General features: G+C 42.4%; 1 protein-coding gene across 1 annotated transcript in view; it reads left to right on the plus strand.

Annotated features, from left to right (window-relative positions):
- Nucleotides 1–20,037, plus strand: part of bckdhb (branched chain keto acid dehydrogenase E1 subunit beta) — an 85,291-nt gene that overhangs the window by 63,039 nt on the left and 2,215 nt on the right. Inside the window, exons 9-10 of the mRNA XM_056285782.1 lie at nt 4,414–4,500; nt 19,814–19,963. Coding sequence (XP_056141757.1) covers nt 4,414–4,500; nt 19,814–19,954 — 228 coding nt within the window. The 3' untranslated portion in view covers nt 19,955–19,963. The remainder of the gene's footprint in view (nt 1–4,413; nt 4,501–19,813; nt 19,964–20,037) is intronic.

The following is a 20,037-nucleotide window of genomic DNA, read 5'->3' on the forward strand; positions in this document are numbered from 1 at the left end:
GTGTGTGTGTGTGTGTGTGTGTGTGTGTGTGTGTGTGTGTGTGTGTGTGTGTGTGTGTGTGTGTGTGTGTGTGTGTGTGTGTGTGTGTGTGTGTGTGTGTGTGCGCGCGCGCGCGCACACACATATCGCTTTGGGCCCCAGGCAGTAAATTGAGTCAAATGCATTGGGACAGCGCTAGTGTGAGATTGGTAGTGAATAGGTTGCAGCCAGGTGACAGAAATTCTACATTTACCTTTTTGTATAGACCGTGAATTCCACAAACTGGAACAGTGAGAGATGGCAGATTAATAAATCTGTGAGGTGAAAAACATAAAAAGTACCTGTTGGTCTTAAAAGTGTGCATTGTTCTTGATTCCAGCACCCCTCCCAGCATACACAAGTGATGCAGCAATACAATGCCTCATCCAAGGCAAAGGCAGCTTTGCCTTGGATGAGGCACATTATAGGCACAAAGATTGTTTCAGATTTCCCTAGTTGTATAGTTTGTTACAAATCATGCAGCTCATGATGAAATATAATGGCTTTGCATAGCAGGGTATGATTTATGTGTGAAGCAATAATATGAGGAGGATATGGAATCTTTTTTTATTTGACAGTGTACTTACTTTCATGTTTTATTTTTCTTCCTCTGACTAAATGACAAGGTCTTAAGCCAAGTAGTCAGAGTGTATTAGCCACTGTACCAATATACCAAGTGTCCATGTGTGTTCCCAGACATTACAACATTTTGCCACTTTCAAGTATATTTTTGTATCGGGGACTTCAGTAGTGTATTTCTCCAGAATAACCAGCCAAAGTTAACCATTATTGTACCTCTTTTGCTTTCGTTAATATACCATGTTATATTTGTTTTGTCCAAAATTGTCTTGTTCAAATAACTCGGCAAATAAAATTCCTGGTACATCAAAACATACTCAGCAAAAAATACAGATTCTGTTTTTGACTACTTGTGCCAGCTAGTGTAGGCTTTTGCAGCGACTGTCTTCTGTTAGAGTAGCAGGCATTAGGAGGGAGCAACCTAGCAGGGTCATTAGTTTCTCCTGCCCCCAGGGCCTGAAATTCTATCCCACGATATTGTAATAACAATCGCAGGCTCTTTTTGTGTCCGAAGCATCTGAAGAATGTGTTTCTGATGCAGCGTGTGCAGTATGCTGGGTCTCCCCTCATGGTTGGTAGCTTTAGATAGAGGCAGTGCTTGTTGGTAGCGGGGAGGATGTCTCCAACGTGTGTGTGCGCGGGTGCGTATACAGAAGAATTGTGTGCAAGTTGAGTAATGGGGTCAGCATCAGGGCGGGGCAGGGAGTTGGGCCGAAGTGCTGTTTATTCATGGGACCTGTATGAGTCATCTTGCTAAGGCGAACTTCACAGCAACATGTCATATCAAGACATGGTCCCAGCCTCAGCCCCTCGCTCCATTCCTTTTCGCTCTGCAGCCTGCCAGGTGTTTTTATTATCTTCTCGTGTTGTTATAAACTTCCACATTCCAGAAGACGGTGTCATATGATCAGTGATTCACGCACGCTGAACTCATTCGCCTCCACCGCTCGGTGATTCCCGGCCATCCAGGCCACATGTCAAAGGACACAGGCATTCAGTGTGGGTCTTTAAGGACATAGTGGTTTACTTTGGTTTATTAATGTTGAGTTCACAGCTTTAAAGAAACAATCCTGATGGTCTTTTTATTTTATTTTTTTATGCTATTGGTGATACCAGTAACTGTGTTGCTGTTTGACCGCCTTAAACCTTAAAGGCTCCTTCTTAATGAAACAGGTGCAATGGCAACCGCAGTGCTGATGGGGCAGCATCTTCCTCTGTTGCTGGTCAAAAAACACATGGTTGAACCTGAGTTACAACTGTTGATGTTATAATATCTGTTGGTAAAGGTCTTCTAGGGGCATTTGTTGCCATATCCGCTCAATGGCAACAAGTAGAATTCGCTGCTATGGAGAAGATGTAAAACACATGACAAAATGCAAGGCACTATACAAAATTTCCTGGGAGATTGTTGGCATTCTGCCATTAGAGCCATTGCTAGCATGGCACTGCCAACACCTGCTGTTGTTTTGTTTTGCGTAGCCCTGTAGCGTAGCCTTAAAATATTCCACCTGCCACCTAGTGGTCAGAGATGGAAACAGTATGAAGTGTTGTAGTGCTGCTGCCATGTCTCTTCGTGTAATCTTAAGAATCAATGCAATGTTTTTTGAAAATACAATATTGTGAAAGATAGTATCGTCATAATCAAGTGTATCAATATTTTTCTTGTACCCTTACCACCCAGGAGCCATTAAAATGAACAACTACAAAAGCTTTAAAAAAATTGGATATTGATGGATAAGCAATTGTATAAAATATTTCAATGATACAAAGTATATCAGAAAGGATGTTTGTCTGCATGTAAACTTTCAAGATTGTAGCTTTAAGAATCTTCCCATACCAGCTTCAATATTTCTTGGCATCCAGCAACACCCCATCTAGTGTGACTCTGCAGGAGAGGGCTCCTTGGCATCAAACCAAGTATTAGTGCCCCAGAGTCACACACTGCTGATTCTTCTAGAGCTTCATACTGGTGTGTGGTATAGTCAGCCACATTCGCAACATGCCTTGCAGCCAAGCCAGGACCTCAGCAATGTAAACATTTTCCTCTTTACCATCTGTGTGACACCCTAAAATGCTCCTCCGTTTGATTTAAAAAAAAATAATTATGTAGTTGTTTTTGTAAGAATGTGAGTCCTAATTTGCAGCACCCTACGGCTGTCTTGCATATTTTTCTGGGGGCTATTTAGATGCATTGGCTACATGTTGTTTGGTTTGTGGCTTTTAGGAAGGGAGGAGGCAGGTGATATTCCCCCAGTGTGTTTAAATAAAGGGAAGATTGCTTTGAGTCGTCCCGTTACTGCAGTGGAAACTCTACACTGGTTCCAGAATATTCAACCAGGAATTTTACTCAAATCCTCTTTCCAGAATACGACCAGGAATTTCACTCCGCTCACAAAGTTGAGCCAAGCTATATTTTTTTAGGAAGTCCTTGCTGTAGAAAAAGAAATCATTTTGTCAATAACAAGCAAATCAGTATCTGTTTTTATCAGATTTGAGTGCTTCCTGTTATTTTACTCAACACGTCATTGTGGGCAACAGAGGCTTGGAGGTAGAGCAGGTCATCTGGTAACTAACTGGAGGATTGCTGGTTCGATCCTCGGCTCCTCCTTGCAAAAATGTTGGTGTCCTTGAGCAAGACACCTAACCCCTAACTGCTCCCGATGAGCTGGTTGTTACCTTGCGTAGTTGAAATCATCGTTGGTGTATGAGTGTGTGTGTGCATGGGTGAATATGAGGCATTCATTGATTGTAAAGTGCTTGGAGTGGCTGTTGCAGCTAGAAAAGTGCTGTATATATGCAACCCATTTACCGTTTACCATTTAAAGGATTTATCACAGGATTAAGAAAAGAAACACAGGGAATGCACTGAGGAGAGGTTTGCTGAAACTGCAAAGCATGGAAAAACATAGCCATGGCAAATAGATAAGATTATAGTATTGGTTATGTGCTGTAAGGTAACGGGGTGGAGCAGAGCCATCCTCGTGCAGTAATGGCGGGGTGTAGTAAACCCATATGCTAATGCCTGTAAGGCTGGTACCTCAAAGGACCATGGTAGTAATGCTGGCCCAGCATTCCACTCTTACCAGGCTAAATCTGTTCATCTCTGTCTCTCTGTCTCTCTGTCTCTGTCTGTCTGTCTGTCTGTCTCTCTCTCTCTCACACACACACACACACACACACACACACACACACACACACACACACACACACACACACACACACACACACACACACACACACACACACACGTTCAAATGGCCTTAGTATAGTTGTTAGATATTTTATACCACAGCTGGAAGTACATGAAGTGTCTTTAGTTGGTGGCACCACTCTCTGTGTCCCTCCCCCACACCCCCTGCTCACCTTTACCAGCACACATAGCTAATGCTGTGAAATTTATTTACACTGTGGGAAACTCTTCCATTTCTCCCAAAGATGGTCATTGGTTCACCTGTAATTGATGTCTTTGCTGGGCTAGCGGTTTTTGAACTTAATGCTCCTGTACATTTTCATGTGTAACTTGCACACAAATTATGCAGGGATGTGTAATGTAAACAGTGCTGTAAAATGGAATTGAGAAATTCTTATCTGTGACATTAGATCAATTTGTCTGAATGTGGAACCGGTAGCCAGTACTCCTTTAATGATGACACATAGGGTAACCTCAGTCTACTGATGTTTCTTTGATGATCCTTGTGATGCATGCACCTAAATTCATTTAAATATGCCTTTCAGTACTGAAAGAATTTCTTACTTTGACTTTGCAGATAATACCAAGCCAATTGTGTTGTGTGTGTGTTTGTTTTTGTTTTTCAGTCCGTGGTGAAAACTGGGCGTTTGCTCGTCAGTCATGAGGCACCAGTCACAGGTGGATTTGCTGCTGAGATCAGCTCAACAGTGCAGGTGAGTGTTTGCAAGTGTTTTTGTTGTTTACTTGTAAATTACTAATTGTAAATGGCTGACAGTTTGTTTGTGTGCATTTTTGTGGTCAGTGTGGCTGGGGGAAAGAGGATAAGCAATATTGTGATTGATATGGTGTCTGTATTTTTGCTCATGTACCATGCCTTTTGTTCATGTCCACTGGAGAACCTATAAGGTTAAATTTTTTTATAAGAATCCACTAGAAGAACCCCGCTACAACGTAGCGGTTTGGTTATCCACCCGTCTAAATCTCCCTCCTCTTCATCCTGCCAGCTAACCGCCTGCCCCTAAACCCCCCCCTCCAACTCCCTCCCCCCAAATGCTCAGAATCATCTGAAATGCCGAGAAATGTGGTTTACCCCCCCACTCCAACTCCCTCCCCCCAAATGCTCAGAATCATCTGAAATGCCGAGAAAAGTGGTTTTTAGCCATTTTTAGAAAATGCATATTTTGCATAATTATGCATAATTATTTTAATTTTCTGCTATTTTTCTGGTCCTTTCTGGAACAATACCTACCACCTGCAAAAAAATTAGGATCATAAGTGCATTTTTGCAAAAATGCATATTTTGCATAATGCCGAAACATTTCTAGTCCCAGAATTTTTTTTTTATATAGGTGAAAAAATCAAAGATGCTCAGAATCATCTGAAATGCCGAGAAAAGTGGTTTTTAGCCATTTTTAGAAAAATGCATATTTATGCATAATTATGCATAATTTTAATTTTCTGGGATTTTTCCCTTACTCTCTGAGACAATACCTACCACCTCCTCCAAAAAGAATTAGGATCATAAGTGCTTTAGTTTTCAGTCCCGCTATCTACACTAACTAACACACACACACATCACGAAAATACATGAGTAGACTAGAAGAACCCCGCTACAATGTAGCGGTTTGGTTATCCCCCCCGTCTAAATCTCCCTCCTCTTCATCCTGCCAGCTAACCGCCTTCCCCCTGCCCCTAACCCCCCCCCCCCACTCCAACTCCCTCCCCCCAAATGCTCAGAATCATCTGAAATGCCGAGAAAAGTGGTTTTTAGCCATTTTTAGAAAATGCATATTTTGCATAATTATGCATAATTCTAATTATTTTAATTTTCTGCTATTTTTCTGGTCCTCTCTGGAACAATACCTGCCACCTCCAAAAAAAATTTGGATCATAAGTGCATTTTTGCAAAAATGCATATATTTTGCATAATGCCAAAACATTTCTTAAGTCCCAGAATTTTTTTTTATTTAGGTGAAAAAATCAAAGATGCTAAAAATCGTCTGAAATGCTGAGAAAAGTGGTTTTTTAGCCATTTTTAGAAAATGCATATTTTGCGTAATTATTATAATTCTTTTAATTTTCTGCTATTTTTCTGGTCCTCTCTGGAACAATACCTACTACCTCCAAAGAAAATTTGGATCATAAGTGCATTTTTGCAAAAATGCATATATTTTGCATAATGCCAAAACATTTAAGTCCCAGAAATTTTTTTTATTTAGGTGAAAAAATCAAAGATGCTCAGAATCATCCGAAATGCCGAGAAAAGTGGTTTTTAGCCATTTTTAGAAAAATGCATATTTTGCATATTTATGCATAATTATGCATAATTTTAATTTTCTGGGATTTTTCCCTTACTCTCTGAGACAATACCTACCACCTCCAAAAAGAATTAGGATCATAAATGCTTTAGTTTTCAGTCCCGCTATCTACACTAACTAACACACACACACACTAACACCACACACACACACATTCCGAAAATATATGAGTAGATAGTGAAGCTCCTCAGGGCGAGGAGATGGTTGAGACAGGCATTGGTTTCGATGTTTTGTGAGGACTTGGTCAATATAATCTCACTTTGTAATAAAACTGAAATCGGCCATTCCTTTCAGTCAACAGCCTAGAGCTTAAGAGCCATAAGCTATATTCTGAGAAGTGCTGACAGGTCTTGCCTGTCAGTGGCCACCCGTAGTTTACTACTCTATAGTGAGGGTTTACAGAGAACCACTGAGGCCAAATGACTTGTTTGATTAAATAGAGGAGCAGCCTATGTTGTTGTATGGTTTATTGCTCTGTCGGATTGCGTTCATTTGTAGTCAATAAGAGGGTCTTAACCATATATGGCCTCTGAAGCGCTGCTTGTTGCTAGCCATACATTAGTTCTGGATACTGTAACCTGTGCATTCACTTCCAGAGATGAGGGATGAGAAATTCCAAGGCACAAGTGAACTGTGACCCAAATGTAATGGAACTGTCGATGTTCTTTTTCCCTCATCCTAATGGAGTCCTTGTTTGGCTGGTGAGAAGATCTGAAGTATGCGTGCTTAGTTCTTCCTCTATGAAGCTGGCAGCGAGAGAGTACATCCCTCATCACAATGAGCAGCTATAGTGGCTGTGACACACAAGATCAACCACAGGAGTTTTCCCTCTCCTGCTCGACTCTTCAAAAGGAGTCAGGTTAATGGTATGTCTGTTATGCATTACCACAAATGGTTTCCTGGTAGGTCTGTCAGTTTGTGTAGGGGGGCTCCGAAATGATGCTGTGAAAATGGCAGACAACTTTCCTCATTTAGTATCAGTCAACTGTACTGTGCTCCCTCTCTCACTAAGGGCTTTAATGGCCAGTGAGTCATATTTTTCCTGTCCATGTTACTATGTATTCATTGTGTGTGGGTGACGTTGGTGCTTTCACTGATTGCCTTGATCTACAGTTTTTGTACGTCCTGTCTTTATGCGAGGAGGAAGGTTTTGTTAAAGAATCCATCATGATGGTTTATTAGCACGTTTAAGCACATAACTTCAGCCGAAGACTCAATAACCTTTCAGAAAACATTTGGTTTTGGGTCGTTATTTGAGGAAAAATAAAGGTTTGCCGTTAAAGAAACGTGTGTCTTATATTGCTATAGGGCTTTACCTGTCAAAGTAACAAACTACTTATTAATTCATAGTAGCTGTCCAGATGTACTCAGTGAGCTCTTGGTACATTTTCCACTACATCAGAGCAGAACACAAACACTTGCGTGGTTAGGTTACCCAGGAAGCACAACTCGGACTTAGTACCCTGTCCAGATGGCAGAAAGGTGGCCAGGTCGCAACCACGGTGACTCACCTGGAAATAATGATGATGAAGCGTAGGTTCTGCACTGATAACGGGATGGAACGGATAAGCATCTAAAAATAAGGCTTTTAGCAGGAAGGTGCTGGGCTGCAGACCTACAATAAAAATAACATATGAAAACGAATTCAAGTCTCAAGACCAAAGAGTCAGCTTGCACTCACCATTCCTCCTTCCATGGCCCAGGGCAACAGTAGCAGTGAGGGCAATAAAGGAAATGACCTGTAACACCCCTTCCTGCAGACTTGGGCAGTTCTTAAATTTCATGCATCACTCCAGGGTTGATTGAAGAAATGGGAGATTTGCTGACATTAAATCAGTGTAATCGAGCCACTATTGTCTGAGAACACCATTTAAATTTTTGTCTGTTATTTCTGGATTGGGAGGTTATAGTTTAGGTATTATCGGGCCTAATCTGACCAGCTCTGGCCTTAAGGGCCTTTAAGGAAAGGTCCATTTATGGGTTACATCTTCAAAACAGTTGGGTAGGGTTTGGCAAATATCTTTCATTGTACAGCATTTGACTGGAGCTCTCATGCTTTGATAATGTGTCATTGGCTGGCCTCTTACTGAGTGTCTGATTGCTGATTGGATAGGATAGAGCAGCACAGAAAGTGTGTGTGGGGGGGGGGTAGGACAATGCATTAATGGACCTCAGGGATGAACAGAGAGAGCTGGTGAATCTCTCTTCTTTCTCATACTCAACAAATTCTCTAGATGCTTCATACCCCCTTTTTTTAAATAAAGAAGGAAAAACAGATTTGGCCTGTCTGCTTTGTCAGGGAAACACCTTTAGCCTGCCAGTTTTTATTTATTTATGTTTTATTCATTGACAGTCAGTGACTGTTAACATACCATTTGTTGAGAAAAATCTGGACTGCATACATGGCAAAGAAAATCCAACGGATAACCACTGTTGGATACCATTATTAAAAAGCGTGGTTCAGTGGAGCTGTGCTCTCTTGAGAGGTCTTGTCTACAGTTCATGCCCCATTGTCCCATTGCAATCACACAGATTTTAGCACACTCCAGTCAGTCATATAGCCATTGCCGTAGACCTACCACAGTTTTCTGAAAGACACTTGGACGGGAATATCTGATTTTGGTTTCTCTCCTACTGCTTTCCTTTATTTGTGTGTAATCGGAATCGAGCACAATCCACCATCTAACTACAACCCAGTTCTTACCGCTGAGTTGTGGTACTGTTCTGGGCCGGCCTTCAAAGACTACTGCCTCTATTCTGGCCCAGTTGGTGTTGGTTGACGATGAAGGCCTGCATGGATTTTTTTTTTTCTGCCATAAATGCCTTTCGTATTGGAGCCAGAGTGCAGGTTGCCTGTCAGGGTTCTTTGAACAGGAAGAAAAGTAGAGGTGATGTTTCCTGGAGGCGTCTTGCCCCACAGTAAAATGAGGGCCATCTCTGCCCATCAGGGGATACACTAAGCTGCCTTCAAAGGACCTGTGTTTATGGGAGAGAAGGCTGCTGTAAAGTAATATGGAATTGAATACAGGTCCCACTACACTACAGTAAAAGTGTTAATCTGTTGTAGGTTATAGTCATGGTATGCTGATACAGCCTCAGGCATGGTTCTCTCATTAGTCACTGCCCTTTGTATAATTGTAGGTTGTCATTAAGTTATTCCTCTACTACAGGTTGAAATTACAGTTAATAATCCCAAATAACTTTACTATTAAAAGCAAATTCATTTTGACTGTCTTCCCCCCCTTCTGCCAGGCAATAGCCTGGAGGGGATCATCTATTTGGTCACGTGTCCGTGTCCGTGTGTGTGTGTCCATGTCCGTGTCCGTGTCCGTGGCTGATCTCACAAACTAAAGGACCTAACAACCTAAAATCTTTTGTGCACAGTTGTGACTATGATGAAGGATCTCTTGTGGTTGTGTGATTCAAAACTTTTGTAAAACATTTGTTCTCACCAGGGCCAGATTATACCCCCCCCCCGCATTCCTATGTTTGTCTTTCTTGCCTTCCTTCCTTTTCGCAAAATCATCCACTAGCTCGTCAAAATCGAGCTGTCTGACTCTATTCTGGGGGCCCTTGTGGTCAACTCATGCTTTAAGCACAGAGGGGCACAGGAACCCTCACACTGTAGGTATCAAGGGGCCCGAGTGGTCAGATCATGCTTTAAGCCCCAGGGGCCTGGGGGCCCTCACACTGTAAGCACTCAGGGGCCCTAATGGTCAGCTTATATTTTAAACCCCAGGGGGTCTGAGGGCCCTCACATTTTTAAGTGTTGAAGGGGTCTGGGGGGCAGTAGTGGTCAGCTCACATTTTAAACACCAAGGGGTCTGGGGGCCCGCACATTGTAAGCACTGAGGGGTCTGGGGGGCCCAAGAGGTTAGTTCATGCTACAAGCACCCAGGGGCCTAGTGGTAAGCTTGCACTGTACGCACTGAGGGCTGTGGCATTCAACTTCCTTCGGAAGTCTTGGGCCAGGCACCACATGTGGCCTGAGGCGTGGAGGCCCCCTGGCAGTCCAAGGCCCCAGGATACTGGCCCCACTAACCAGTCCCTAATCCAGCCTTGGTTGTCACTATCCCTGCTGCCGCTCTTCATTCACTCTCTGTCTCACTAGACCAATGCTGCTTTCTGTCGCTGCCCAATGTGAGTCAACCATTCACATGCACGACACATCTACAGCTGAGTTAGATCAGGCAGTGACAGTGTCAAAACCAAAACATTATGTACGTATTTGGGTATGAGTCTTGAAAGTAAACGAGAAGTTGATTGTATTTCATAAGCAAGCAAATCATTCACCACTGAGCTTAGCATAGGAGGACTGGAGGAAACTGGATGAACCAAAAATCATTTGCTTTATTCACCTCGCTGCCACGTGGAAGTGCCATAGTCTTCAATGTTAAAACGCTGCTCTAAAAATACAATTTCAAGAGTAGGATTAATCACAGTCACAGCTGGAAATCATCTCAGTAGCCACAATAAAACATTTCTCATGGCTGAGCTGTTGTCTTACTGTTTTATGAATGGCTGCTCTGCTGATTGACTTTCATTCACCTTCATTCATTTTATATCATGAAAACCGCGACAGTTAAACACATTTGAAATCTTTTAATAACAGCTTTGAAATTATGATAGGCTGTTCTCTTGCCGTTTCATGTCAGACTTGGTCGGTTTCGTGCGAGGGTCCACGTAGGAGGCTGCCCATCCACAGATTGACAGGCACGTTTTTCTTAGGTAGATTTTTTTTTTTTTGCTTGAGCGCTGCATATTAAATATTTTTTTGATATTTCTCTTTAAATCAACTTGAGCACTGTGCAAAAGTCTTATAATGGCAGGACAAACACTGTTTTTTTTTCTGTCCTTGCGTGCATATAGGCAAAAAAATGGAGAGATTCGTACGCCTGGCAGAGATCTGCATCCTACCGAGTTGCACTCCTCTTGTTTAAAATCTAAATTCACTGCACTGTTTAACTGACCCTTTAGGTAGATCAAAATCGAGCAAAGAAGAAAAAAAAACAGCCAAATCCTCAAACCAGATGATGGAATATAACTGTGTTCATTCTAAGGTAGACAGCTTGCTTTTTTACAGACTCTGGAATCCATCCCAAAAGGCATCAGCCAGTTAGCATCTGCCCATATCTTTTTATTTTATCTGTTAAATCTACCAAATCTGTACTCCCAGTGCCTGAACTCCCCATACCCCACCCCCAACCAACCCCTGTGGATTTTTCCATTGAAAAGATAGTTTTGAGAATTTAGAGATGTCCCCCTACAAACTTGGATATTTCCTCTTTTTTTCGTTTTTTTTTTTTTTTAGCAATACAAATAGATAATAAATGGAAAAATACCACTTCGGGATCTAGACAGCTTGCTTTTTTACAGATTCTGGAATCCATCCCAAAAGGCATCGACCAGTTAGCATCTGCCCATATCTTTTTATGTTATCTGTTAAATCGACCAAGTCTGTGCTCCCAGTACATGAGCTCCCCATACCCCACCACCAACTCCTTTGGCTTTTTCCATTGAAAAAATAGTTTTGAGAATTTAGAGATGTCCCCCTACAAACTTGGATCTTTCCTTTTTTCTTTTATTTTTTTTTAAGCAACAAAAATAGATAATAAATGGAAAAATACCACTTTGGGATCTATACCAAGCTAAGCGCTTCACAATGATTGTTTCCGAACCAATGTATATCCAGAATCATTGTATATATTTTGTTTGTTTCATATTGTTTCATATCAGGCGTAAGAAGGGAATGCGTACACTTTGTAAGCATTTACCAGGCATGATATTAGCATTCTACTGATTATGCTTCACAAACGTGAATTCACGCCACCATCTTACCACACCGGAAGTGGATTTTTTTTTTCCATGTTCCTCAAACCATTCCCGAACAATGTGTGCAAGTGTGGCACATTATCCTGCTGAAAGAGGCGTGTGCCATCAGGGAACACCTTTGCCACTACGGGGTGTACCTGGTCTGCAATGATGTTTAAGTAGGTGGCACATGTCAAATTGACATCCACATGAATGGCCGGACCCAGGGTTTCCCAGCAGAACATTGCCCAGAGTATCACACTCCCTCCACCGGCTTGTCCTCTTCCCACAGTGCATCCTGGTGCCATCACTTTGCCAGGTAAATGGTGCACACATATGCAACCATCCACATGAGCGAAAAGAAAACAGGACTAATTGGATCAGGGAACCTTCTTCCACTGCTTCAAGATCCGGTTCCAATGCTCAGGCGCCCATTATAGGCATTTTGGATGGTGGACAGGGGTCATCGTGTGCACTCTGACTGGTCTGCGGTTATGCAGCCCTATACACAGCAGGTTGCGATGCACTGTGTTGTGACAAATTCCTCCTGTAACCATCATTAAAACTTTCTGTGACTTGTGCCACAGTAGACCCTCTGTTGGTTTGGACCAAATGGGATAGCCTTTGTTGTCCTTGCGCATTGGTGAGCCTTGGGCACCCAACACCCTGTTGCTGGTTTATGGTTTGCCCCCCTTTGAACCACTCCCGGTAGGTAACTCACCACTGCTGACCGGGAGCACCCCGCAAGCCTTGCTGTTTCAGAGATGCACTGAACCAGTCGTCTGGACATAACAATTTGGCCCTTGTCAAAGTCGCTCAGGTCTTTACTCCTGTCTGTCTGTCTGTCACTATCTAGCTATCTAGCTATCGTCTATCTAGACTAATATCATTGCATCTATTCCTCTTAAATTTCCTCAAAACTGATTCATAGACATCAACTCCCCTTTTATTCGCTTCCTTTGGAATAACAAAAAGCCCAGAACCGCCCAGAAATGAATTATACTCAGATCGGGGGGGGGGGGGGTCTTGGAGTCCCAGATGTATTTTAGTATTATCTCTTATACAGTGCAAAGTATCCATTGACTTGGGCCTACAAACCCGACTCCTAGGTAGGCAGTGCTGGGAATGGCTGGAGAAGATCATCATATCTGGAAATCAGAACATATCCTTGGCATCATTGTGGTACTGTCCAAGACCACCACCTCTATTGGATAACACTGTTATCAGGTTTTCATGCTCTTTTGTGAAGCAGCTGCACAGGAGATTTGGCATCGAGGAGCTTTCTCTTCCATCCTGTCCCATCTGATGTAACCCCATTCTTTCAGCTGAATGATGCACATTAAGTAATAAAACTTGGCAGAGACTTGGCTTTACAACAGTTGGACAAATCTTTAGCGATAAAATCTTACCATTTCAACAACTTAAAAATCACTTTGGCCTTTTCGACTCTTCCTTTTTAACATATGCACAACTATCATCTGTTTTAAATAGGAAATGTAAAAAGGGAGCTGTGCCTGCCTCATGGCTTGGAGTGGGATCAGCTTTTTAAGAAGGCAACCTTCATAAGAGGTGTGGTCTCAAATATTTACAGCTTAATGTTTAGGGCTGACCCTAATGCATATTCTTCCTTCCAGCTGGCTTGGGGCATGATCTTAATATATCTTTGACTTTTTCTCAATGGAGTACAATCTGGAGGTCAGCTCTGAGCTCTTCTAAATGTGTGAAATTTAGGATTATACAATACAATATTCTTAATATAGTATATATTACCCCTGTGAGCTTATCCAAAATGGACGACAAACACCAAGATTCATGCTGACACAACTGGCAATCAAGGCTCATACTCCACCTACTTTGGGACTGTTCAGCTGTTAAAACACTCAGGTTAAAAGTAATATCCCTAATGTCAGAGTTCTTTAATATTAATTTCTCCTGTATGTCCCATAGCATACGTGCTGGGCCAAAAACCAGACAATAGTGTTGATCGGGTCTGGACATTGGGTTGCTTGTCTTACTAAAAGACTGTTTCTTTTAAACTGGAAGGCGTGTAAACCAGCCTGCTCCTCTAGGGATTTGTGGCTGTAGAATACCTGGACTTGCTGAACATGAAATGGGCAGTTTGCCTATTAAAAGACTTTGATAGGGGCCTGGAGGACCACTGGGACATGCTCCGCAAGATCCTTGTTTGAATATGTAATAAATAGTAACTGATTACATCTGCCCTAGCAATTAAGGGACTGTCTTCCCATCTTTTCATTCCTCTCATTTGTTCTCTTTTATTGCTTTTTGTGGCCTTTAGTAATACCCTTGTTTATTCCCTGACCACTTTTCATATTTCAGGTACTTGCTTCCACTTGGGAAGGCTTGTATAATGTATAAGGAAAAAAAAACCTGTCGAATGCTGTTTGCGGGTTCTGGGCACCCTTGAACCCCCTCCCCCACGTGTTATCTTTATTCATGTTTTGTTATTTTTTTATGTATTGTTATGTTTTCTTTTTATTTCCTTGTCAAATGTGTGTTTTGTATAATGCTAGAAACAAACAATAAAACTCTTAATAGAAAAAAGTAGCTCTTTTCTAAAATCCACAATTTAATATAATCTCAGTTTCTGGACCTTACCATCTCTAAACACCAGGACAGAAGCATTCAGACCTCGATCTACAGGAAGCCAATGGAATGTAATGCCCTCCTCCACTCAAAGAAGGTTGAATCAGTTCATCTGGATACAACGTTTATTGACAGAAACATTTCACCACTCATCTAAGTGACCCCTTCAATCTAAACTGACTGCAGGTATCCCCACCCTTATAATCAATACAGTTGAATAACGACCAAAACCAACAATCAGTTTCATAAGCAAATATGAGCGTGATCATTAAATAGAGTTACAATGGCCATGTGTACTATTCACAGAGCATTGCAAGACTGACACATAGGATTTGCACATCCTTGGTAGGGAGGAATGCTGGTTTGAACGGGGAGTCAAAGAGGCCATCTATGTTAAGCGGGAAAGACCATCCCTGAACCGAGGGGGGGGGGGCTAAGAGTACATCTGTCGCCATTTTACTATGCTGTGATTGCAAACATTCCCTAATCCTCTGTGAATAGTACACATGGTAATTAATGGTCATATCCATATTTTCATATGAAACTGATCGTTGGTTTTGGTCGTTATGCCACTGTATTGTTTATTAGGGAGGGGCTATCTGCAGTCAGTTGAGACTGAAGAGGTCACTTAGATGAGTGATGAAACGTATCTGTCAATAAACGTTGTATCCAGATGAAATGATTCAATTTTCTTTGATTTTCTTATCTGGATTATTGAGCATGCATAAAGACACCCTCCTCCACTATAACAGCAACCACTAAAACCACTTGGAACAAAACATGCCTAAGAGACAGTTCTTATGATTAAGGAGAAATTGCCCAGAACTGCATTAATTCAACTGCAAGGCAGATGAGATGAAATAAAGATTCTATGAAAGAAATTAACATCCTTAAGAGCTGAGTTGCTTTAGTCTAAAGTCATATCTGAAAACCTGAAAAGAATAACCTTCACAACGGAATTCCATTACTGTCCGTCTCCATCTGTGTCTGTCTCTTTATTTTTTGTCTGTCTGTCTCCCTACCTGTCTCTCTCTCATCGTCTTCTCTCTGGCTAACAGCTGTTTCAGAGAACTTCAGCAGAATTTATTTTATTGGAGGTTTTTACAGGCTCTGCTCTTCTTACTGTCACAGAGCTTTTTAATCAGTAAGGGCTATGTATTAGATGAAGACAATATAAAGTAAGTTATCTATCTACAGGTAAAGGTAGTAAGTAATATTTAACAATTCATTCTTTGATACGTGAGTCATTTGTTTGACAAGTAATTTTAACGTATGAGAATACATATTTTTTCTTGAAACCATTGTGTCTGATGTTTGTTCATATTTTGACTGGACAATGACGGGGTGGTGCGTGCATATACGTGTGTGTGTGTGTGTGTGTGTGTGTGTGTGTGTGTGTGTGTGTGTGTGTGTGAGAGAGTGAGTGAGTGAGTGAGTTGTCCTCAGCTGACACCAAACTCGTTTGTAGGTCCTGAGATTATGCAAGTCTTGGCTGGTCAAGCAAGTGATATTGGCATTATACTACCACCATCTGTGTGACTGTGCCACTCCATCTGTGGCTGTCTTTGACAAACTTATTTGTGTGTGACAGTACAGCCAATATCATGACTGCAAATGTTGAGCCCCTGCCGGGTTTTATTTTCTTAAACCTTGCCTCTTTGCAGGATGCAAGGATTTGGGTACTGCCGTGTTGACATATTTCACTTCTGACATTTAATTGACATTATATTGCATATAATGATGCACTTCCCAAAAGATAAACACTGATTTGCATGAAATCTGAGTTGTGTGGCCATTTTCTGTCCAGCTGTGGTGGCAGGCTACCAGACTACTGTACTTTTCTCCTGGTTCAAGCAAATGTATTTAGAGGAGATTACAGTTCTGATCCAGACAAAGAAGCAAACTCCCTGTTTCTGTCTGTCAGTCTGTCTCTAACGCCCCAGTGCTTTTGGTTTGTCTGGTTGTTGATTGTCCGCAAGAGCACAGTGAATTGCTCTTGTTTGCAATTGGTCAAAGATCATCTTTCCATCAGGAAGAGATTGAAAAAATAAGGGTTTCTCAATAATATTCTGTGTTTTTTCTCAATAATCTTCTGTGTTTCTCAAAAATGCAAAACAAGATTGAAGAATAGAGCAAACCCCTACTTTCGTAAATGATGTCAAACCCAAATAGCCTAAATGAGTCATAAATGTCTTTTAATTCATGCTTGCACGAACGAGAACTTATTCAGGTGCTCTCATTGTGTCAGTCACATACATAATAGAGCAATTTATGCTTGACCAGACAAATCCTTTTTAGCAGTGTGAAGCTGTGTTGGTTTATATCAGTCCTGTCGACTCCACCATCCACATGTAGCTTTGCTCCAGGCACAGTCAGTTCAAATACGCTCCTGTTCAACTTTCATATTCTAAGTTGCAACTTTTCAGCGACGGTGAGTTTATCGTCAACAAAAAAATGGCAATTAACTATGAAAACCACTTGAAGAGCTATTTCTTTAACATGCCAAACATGGCACATATTCATAATGTGCAGTATTGTTACTGACCTTTAAAGAGTAATCGCCAGGGTGTCCGGGTGGCGTGGCAGTCTATTCCATTGCTTACCAACATGGGGATTGCTGGTTCAAATCCCCGTGTTACGTCTGGCTTTGTCAGGGGACCCTACAGACACAATTGGCCGTATCTGCTGGTGGGAAGCCAGGTGTGGGTATGTGTCCTGGTCGCTGCACTAGCGCCTCCTCTGGTCGGTCGGGGTGCCTGTTCAGAGGGGAGGGGGAATAGCGTGATCCTCCCATGCGCTACGTCCCCCTGGCGAAACTCCTCACTTGTCAGGTGAAAAGAAGCGGCTGCTGACACCACGTGTGTCGGAGGAGGCATGTGGTAGTCTGCAGCCCTTCCCGGCTTGGCAGAGGGGGTGGAGCAGCGACCAGGACAGCTCAGAGAGTGGGGTTATTGACCAGGTACAGTTGGGGAGAAAAAGGGGGGGCAGAGTTAACCCCCAGTATCATTGTGTGTAAACCCTTTCTCATGTGCCACAAGCAGAGACAATAAAAGGATTGGTTGGAATCAGACTTTATCTTTAAATCAGTACGGTGTTAATGTTCCTACTTTTTATTTATGTTTTTGCATGTGTGATGTGTCTGTGCACAAAAATATTGGGGTACATAAGCATGCAATCAGCAGGTGCACAGTATTGGCAGATTTATTTCTGGAAGTAATATATTCACACAGAAATTATTTCATATTTCATCCTGGACTGATGAAATTAAGCCAAATATTTCAGTTTTCCACTCAAAAAATGTATTGAACTCCGCTATTAATCTTTAAAAGTGAAATTGCGCCATGGTTGTGGGCTTGGTTTGGCTTTACATTGCATCTCTGTCAGCCTACGCTGATTGTCATACCCACAAAAACTCACAAGATGTTGTGGATGCCATAGGCAAATTGAACAACTTTGGGAGTGATACAGTGCACAGCATAGCCCTTCTGTTTGATGAAAGCTCGCATCTCCGGAGCGAACTTTTCCTGAACTAAGAAGTGGTTCTTTGTTTGTCATATTCCCATGCAGTTTTCAAAACTATACAATAGGGGTTTTGTAAGCTTCGTGGCCCTTAATGTCATGGAGCTGTTTTAGCACATGACAGACCCCATAAACCTTTGATTAAAGACCAAAAAAGAAAACAAAATCAGAATTACACAGTTATGTCTAAAGGTGTCCCTCGCCCAGATCTGCCACAGACCATTGGAGGTGTAGGAGCTAGCTGGGCCCACCCTGCTACGGGGGAGGAAAAGGCCAATTGGGAAGGTGAGCTGGCAGCAGAAGCCTACATCCATTAAAGCTAATCACCGCTAATTAGCTGGGTGGAGCAGGCTGCCACTTGTAGAGGTAAATAATGGCAGGGGGAGCCCAGCTGCCAGGCAGACACCAACATGGACGCTGAGCACAAGCACAGAACCCGTATTGCCAGATCCAGGAACTCCCCCCAGGCTTCTCCACCTATTTTGCTTCTTATTCCCTGTTACAGAGATGTACGAGCATCCACCCCACCCCTAGCACTTAGCCCCTACAATCTCTAGCCCTGCACCCTGTAGAATCGCACCAACAAAGCCACCAACCAAGCTGATTTATAGGCTCAAAACTTTACTGATGTGGTACTATTTTTTGTATATGCACCAATTAAGCCAATTATGTGCACCAATTTCAATTAAGCGAAGCATGTCAGGACCTGCTGGCCATGGTGGAAGTCTCTCAATCTCTGGCTCTGGCTCTCCTGTCAGCTCCACAGGGATTCAGAGCAGCAAGCTTCTGCATGCTCTGTCGCTCTCTCTTTCTCTCTCTCTCTCTCTCTCTCTCTCTCTCTCTCTCTCTCTCTCTCTCTCTCTCTCTCTCTCTCTCTCTCTCTCTCTCTCATGCACTTTGTCTGCCCCTCTCTGTTCCATTGTTTTTACAGGCTGTGAAATTATCTGCGCAAAAAGTCTGACGCTCCCTCGAACTCAGCCAGATGTTTTATAAGAGATGAAAACCATACTATGAAACATACAAGCTCTGCTGTGCCAGACAGCACCATGGCAGTCAGTCGGCTGGTTTGTAATTTGGGATTACATGGCCTGTTGCATTTTCGATGGTGTCAGTGCAGAGAGGGAGTCAAATTCCTTCCTCTGTCAAACTGGCTAAGAAAGACAGCAATGCACAAACAGACCATCAAGGAAGAAGCTTTTGTTAGAGTAGAGCTGTCTGGTTTTGTTATGTTGCAGGAGCTGTTGTGCAGCACGTAGTATGATGTGAAAAAGGGTACTTAAGGTTCTCGTCTCCAAGTTTATGCACATGCGCCTGAGAGTGTTCATTTAACTCACAGGGAGTTTGGCCCCTGTGGGGTGTTTGGCCAGCTTTATCCTGCTTTGACTCCATGGAAAGGGGTCAAAAGCCAACGGGGAGATATGAATGATGGGTTGTTTTGCAGTACAGCCTGTATAAGCCACTTCAACTCATTTCAACTCGTATTGCACAAGTCTGAAATTGTAATGACTGTTTAGCGTTCATCGTACAATAACTGCAGTTAACTGGTGAGTGGTAAAATCATTGATGTTGCTGATTAAACAGTCTTCGCCAAGCCTATTTGTAACAAACAGTAGCTATATAAGAAGGTCAGACAAATGCGTAACATTCACAACTGTCAATGTGTTAATGCATTAGCAGAGACGGCGCTTCCCTTTCAATGATGTGAATGACGTTTGAGTGCTGACAGTGTTGGACTGACAGAATCTCACGCTCTGCCTCATTGACTTTTCAGGAGGAGTGCTTCCTCAACTTGGAGGCTCCCATCTCCAGGGTTTGTGGTTATGACACTCCATTCCCTCACATTTTCGAGCCCTTCTACATCCCAGACAAGTGGAAGTGCTTTGAAGCTGTCAGGAGGATGATCAGCTACTGAACTGGTCAGGTAAGGGACAGTTCATCGCCCTCTTGTAGTTAATCGTTTTCGGTGACATTGAATAAATTTCAAACACAATGTAT

The sequence above is a fragment of the Lampris incognitus genome, chromosome 9 (assembly GCF_029633865.1).
Source record: "Lampris incognitus isolate fLamInc1 chromosome 9, fLamInc1.hap2, whole genome shotgun sequence".
Taxonomy (NCBI): Eukaryota; Metazoa; Chordata; class Actinopteri; order Lampriformes; family Lampridae; genus Lampris; species Lampris incognitus.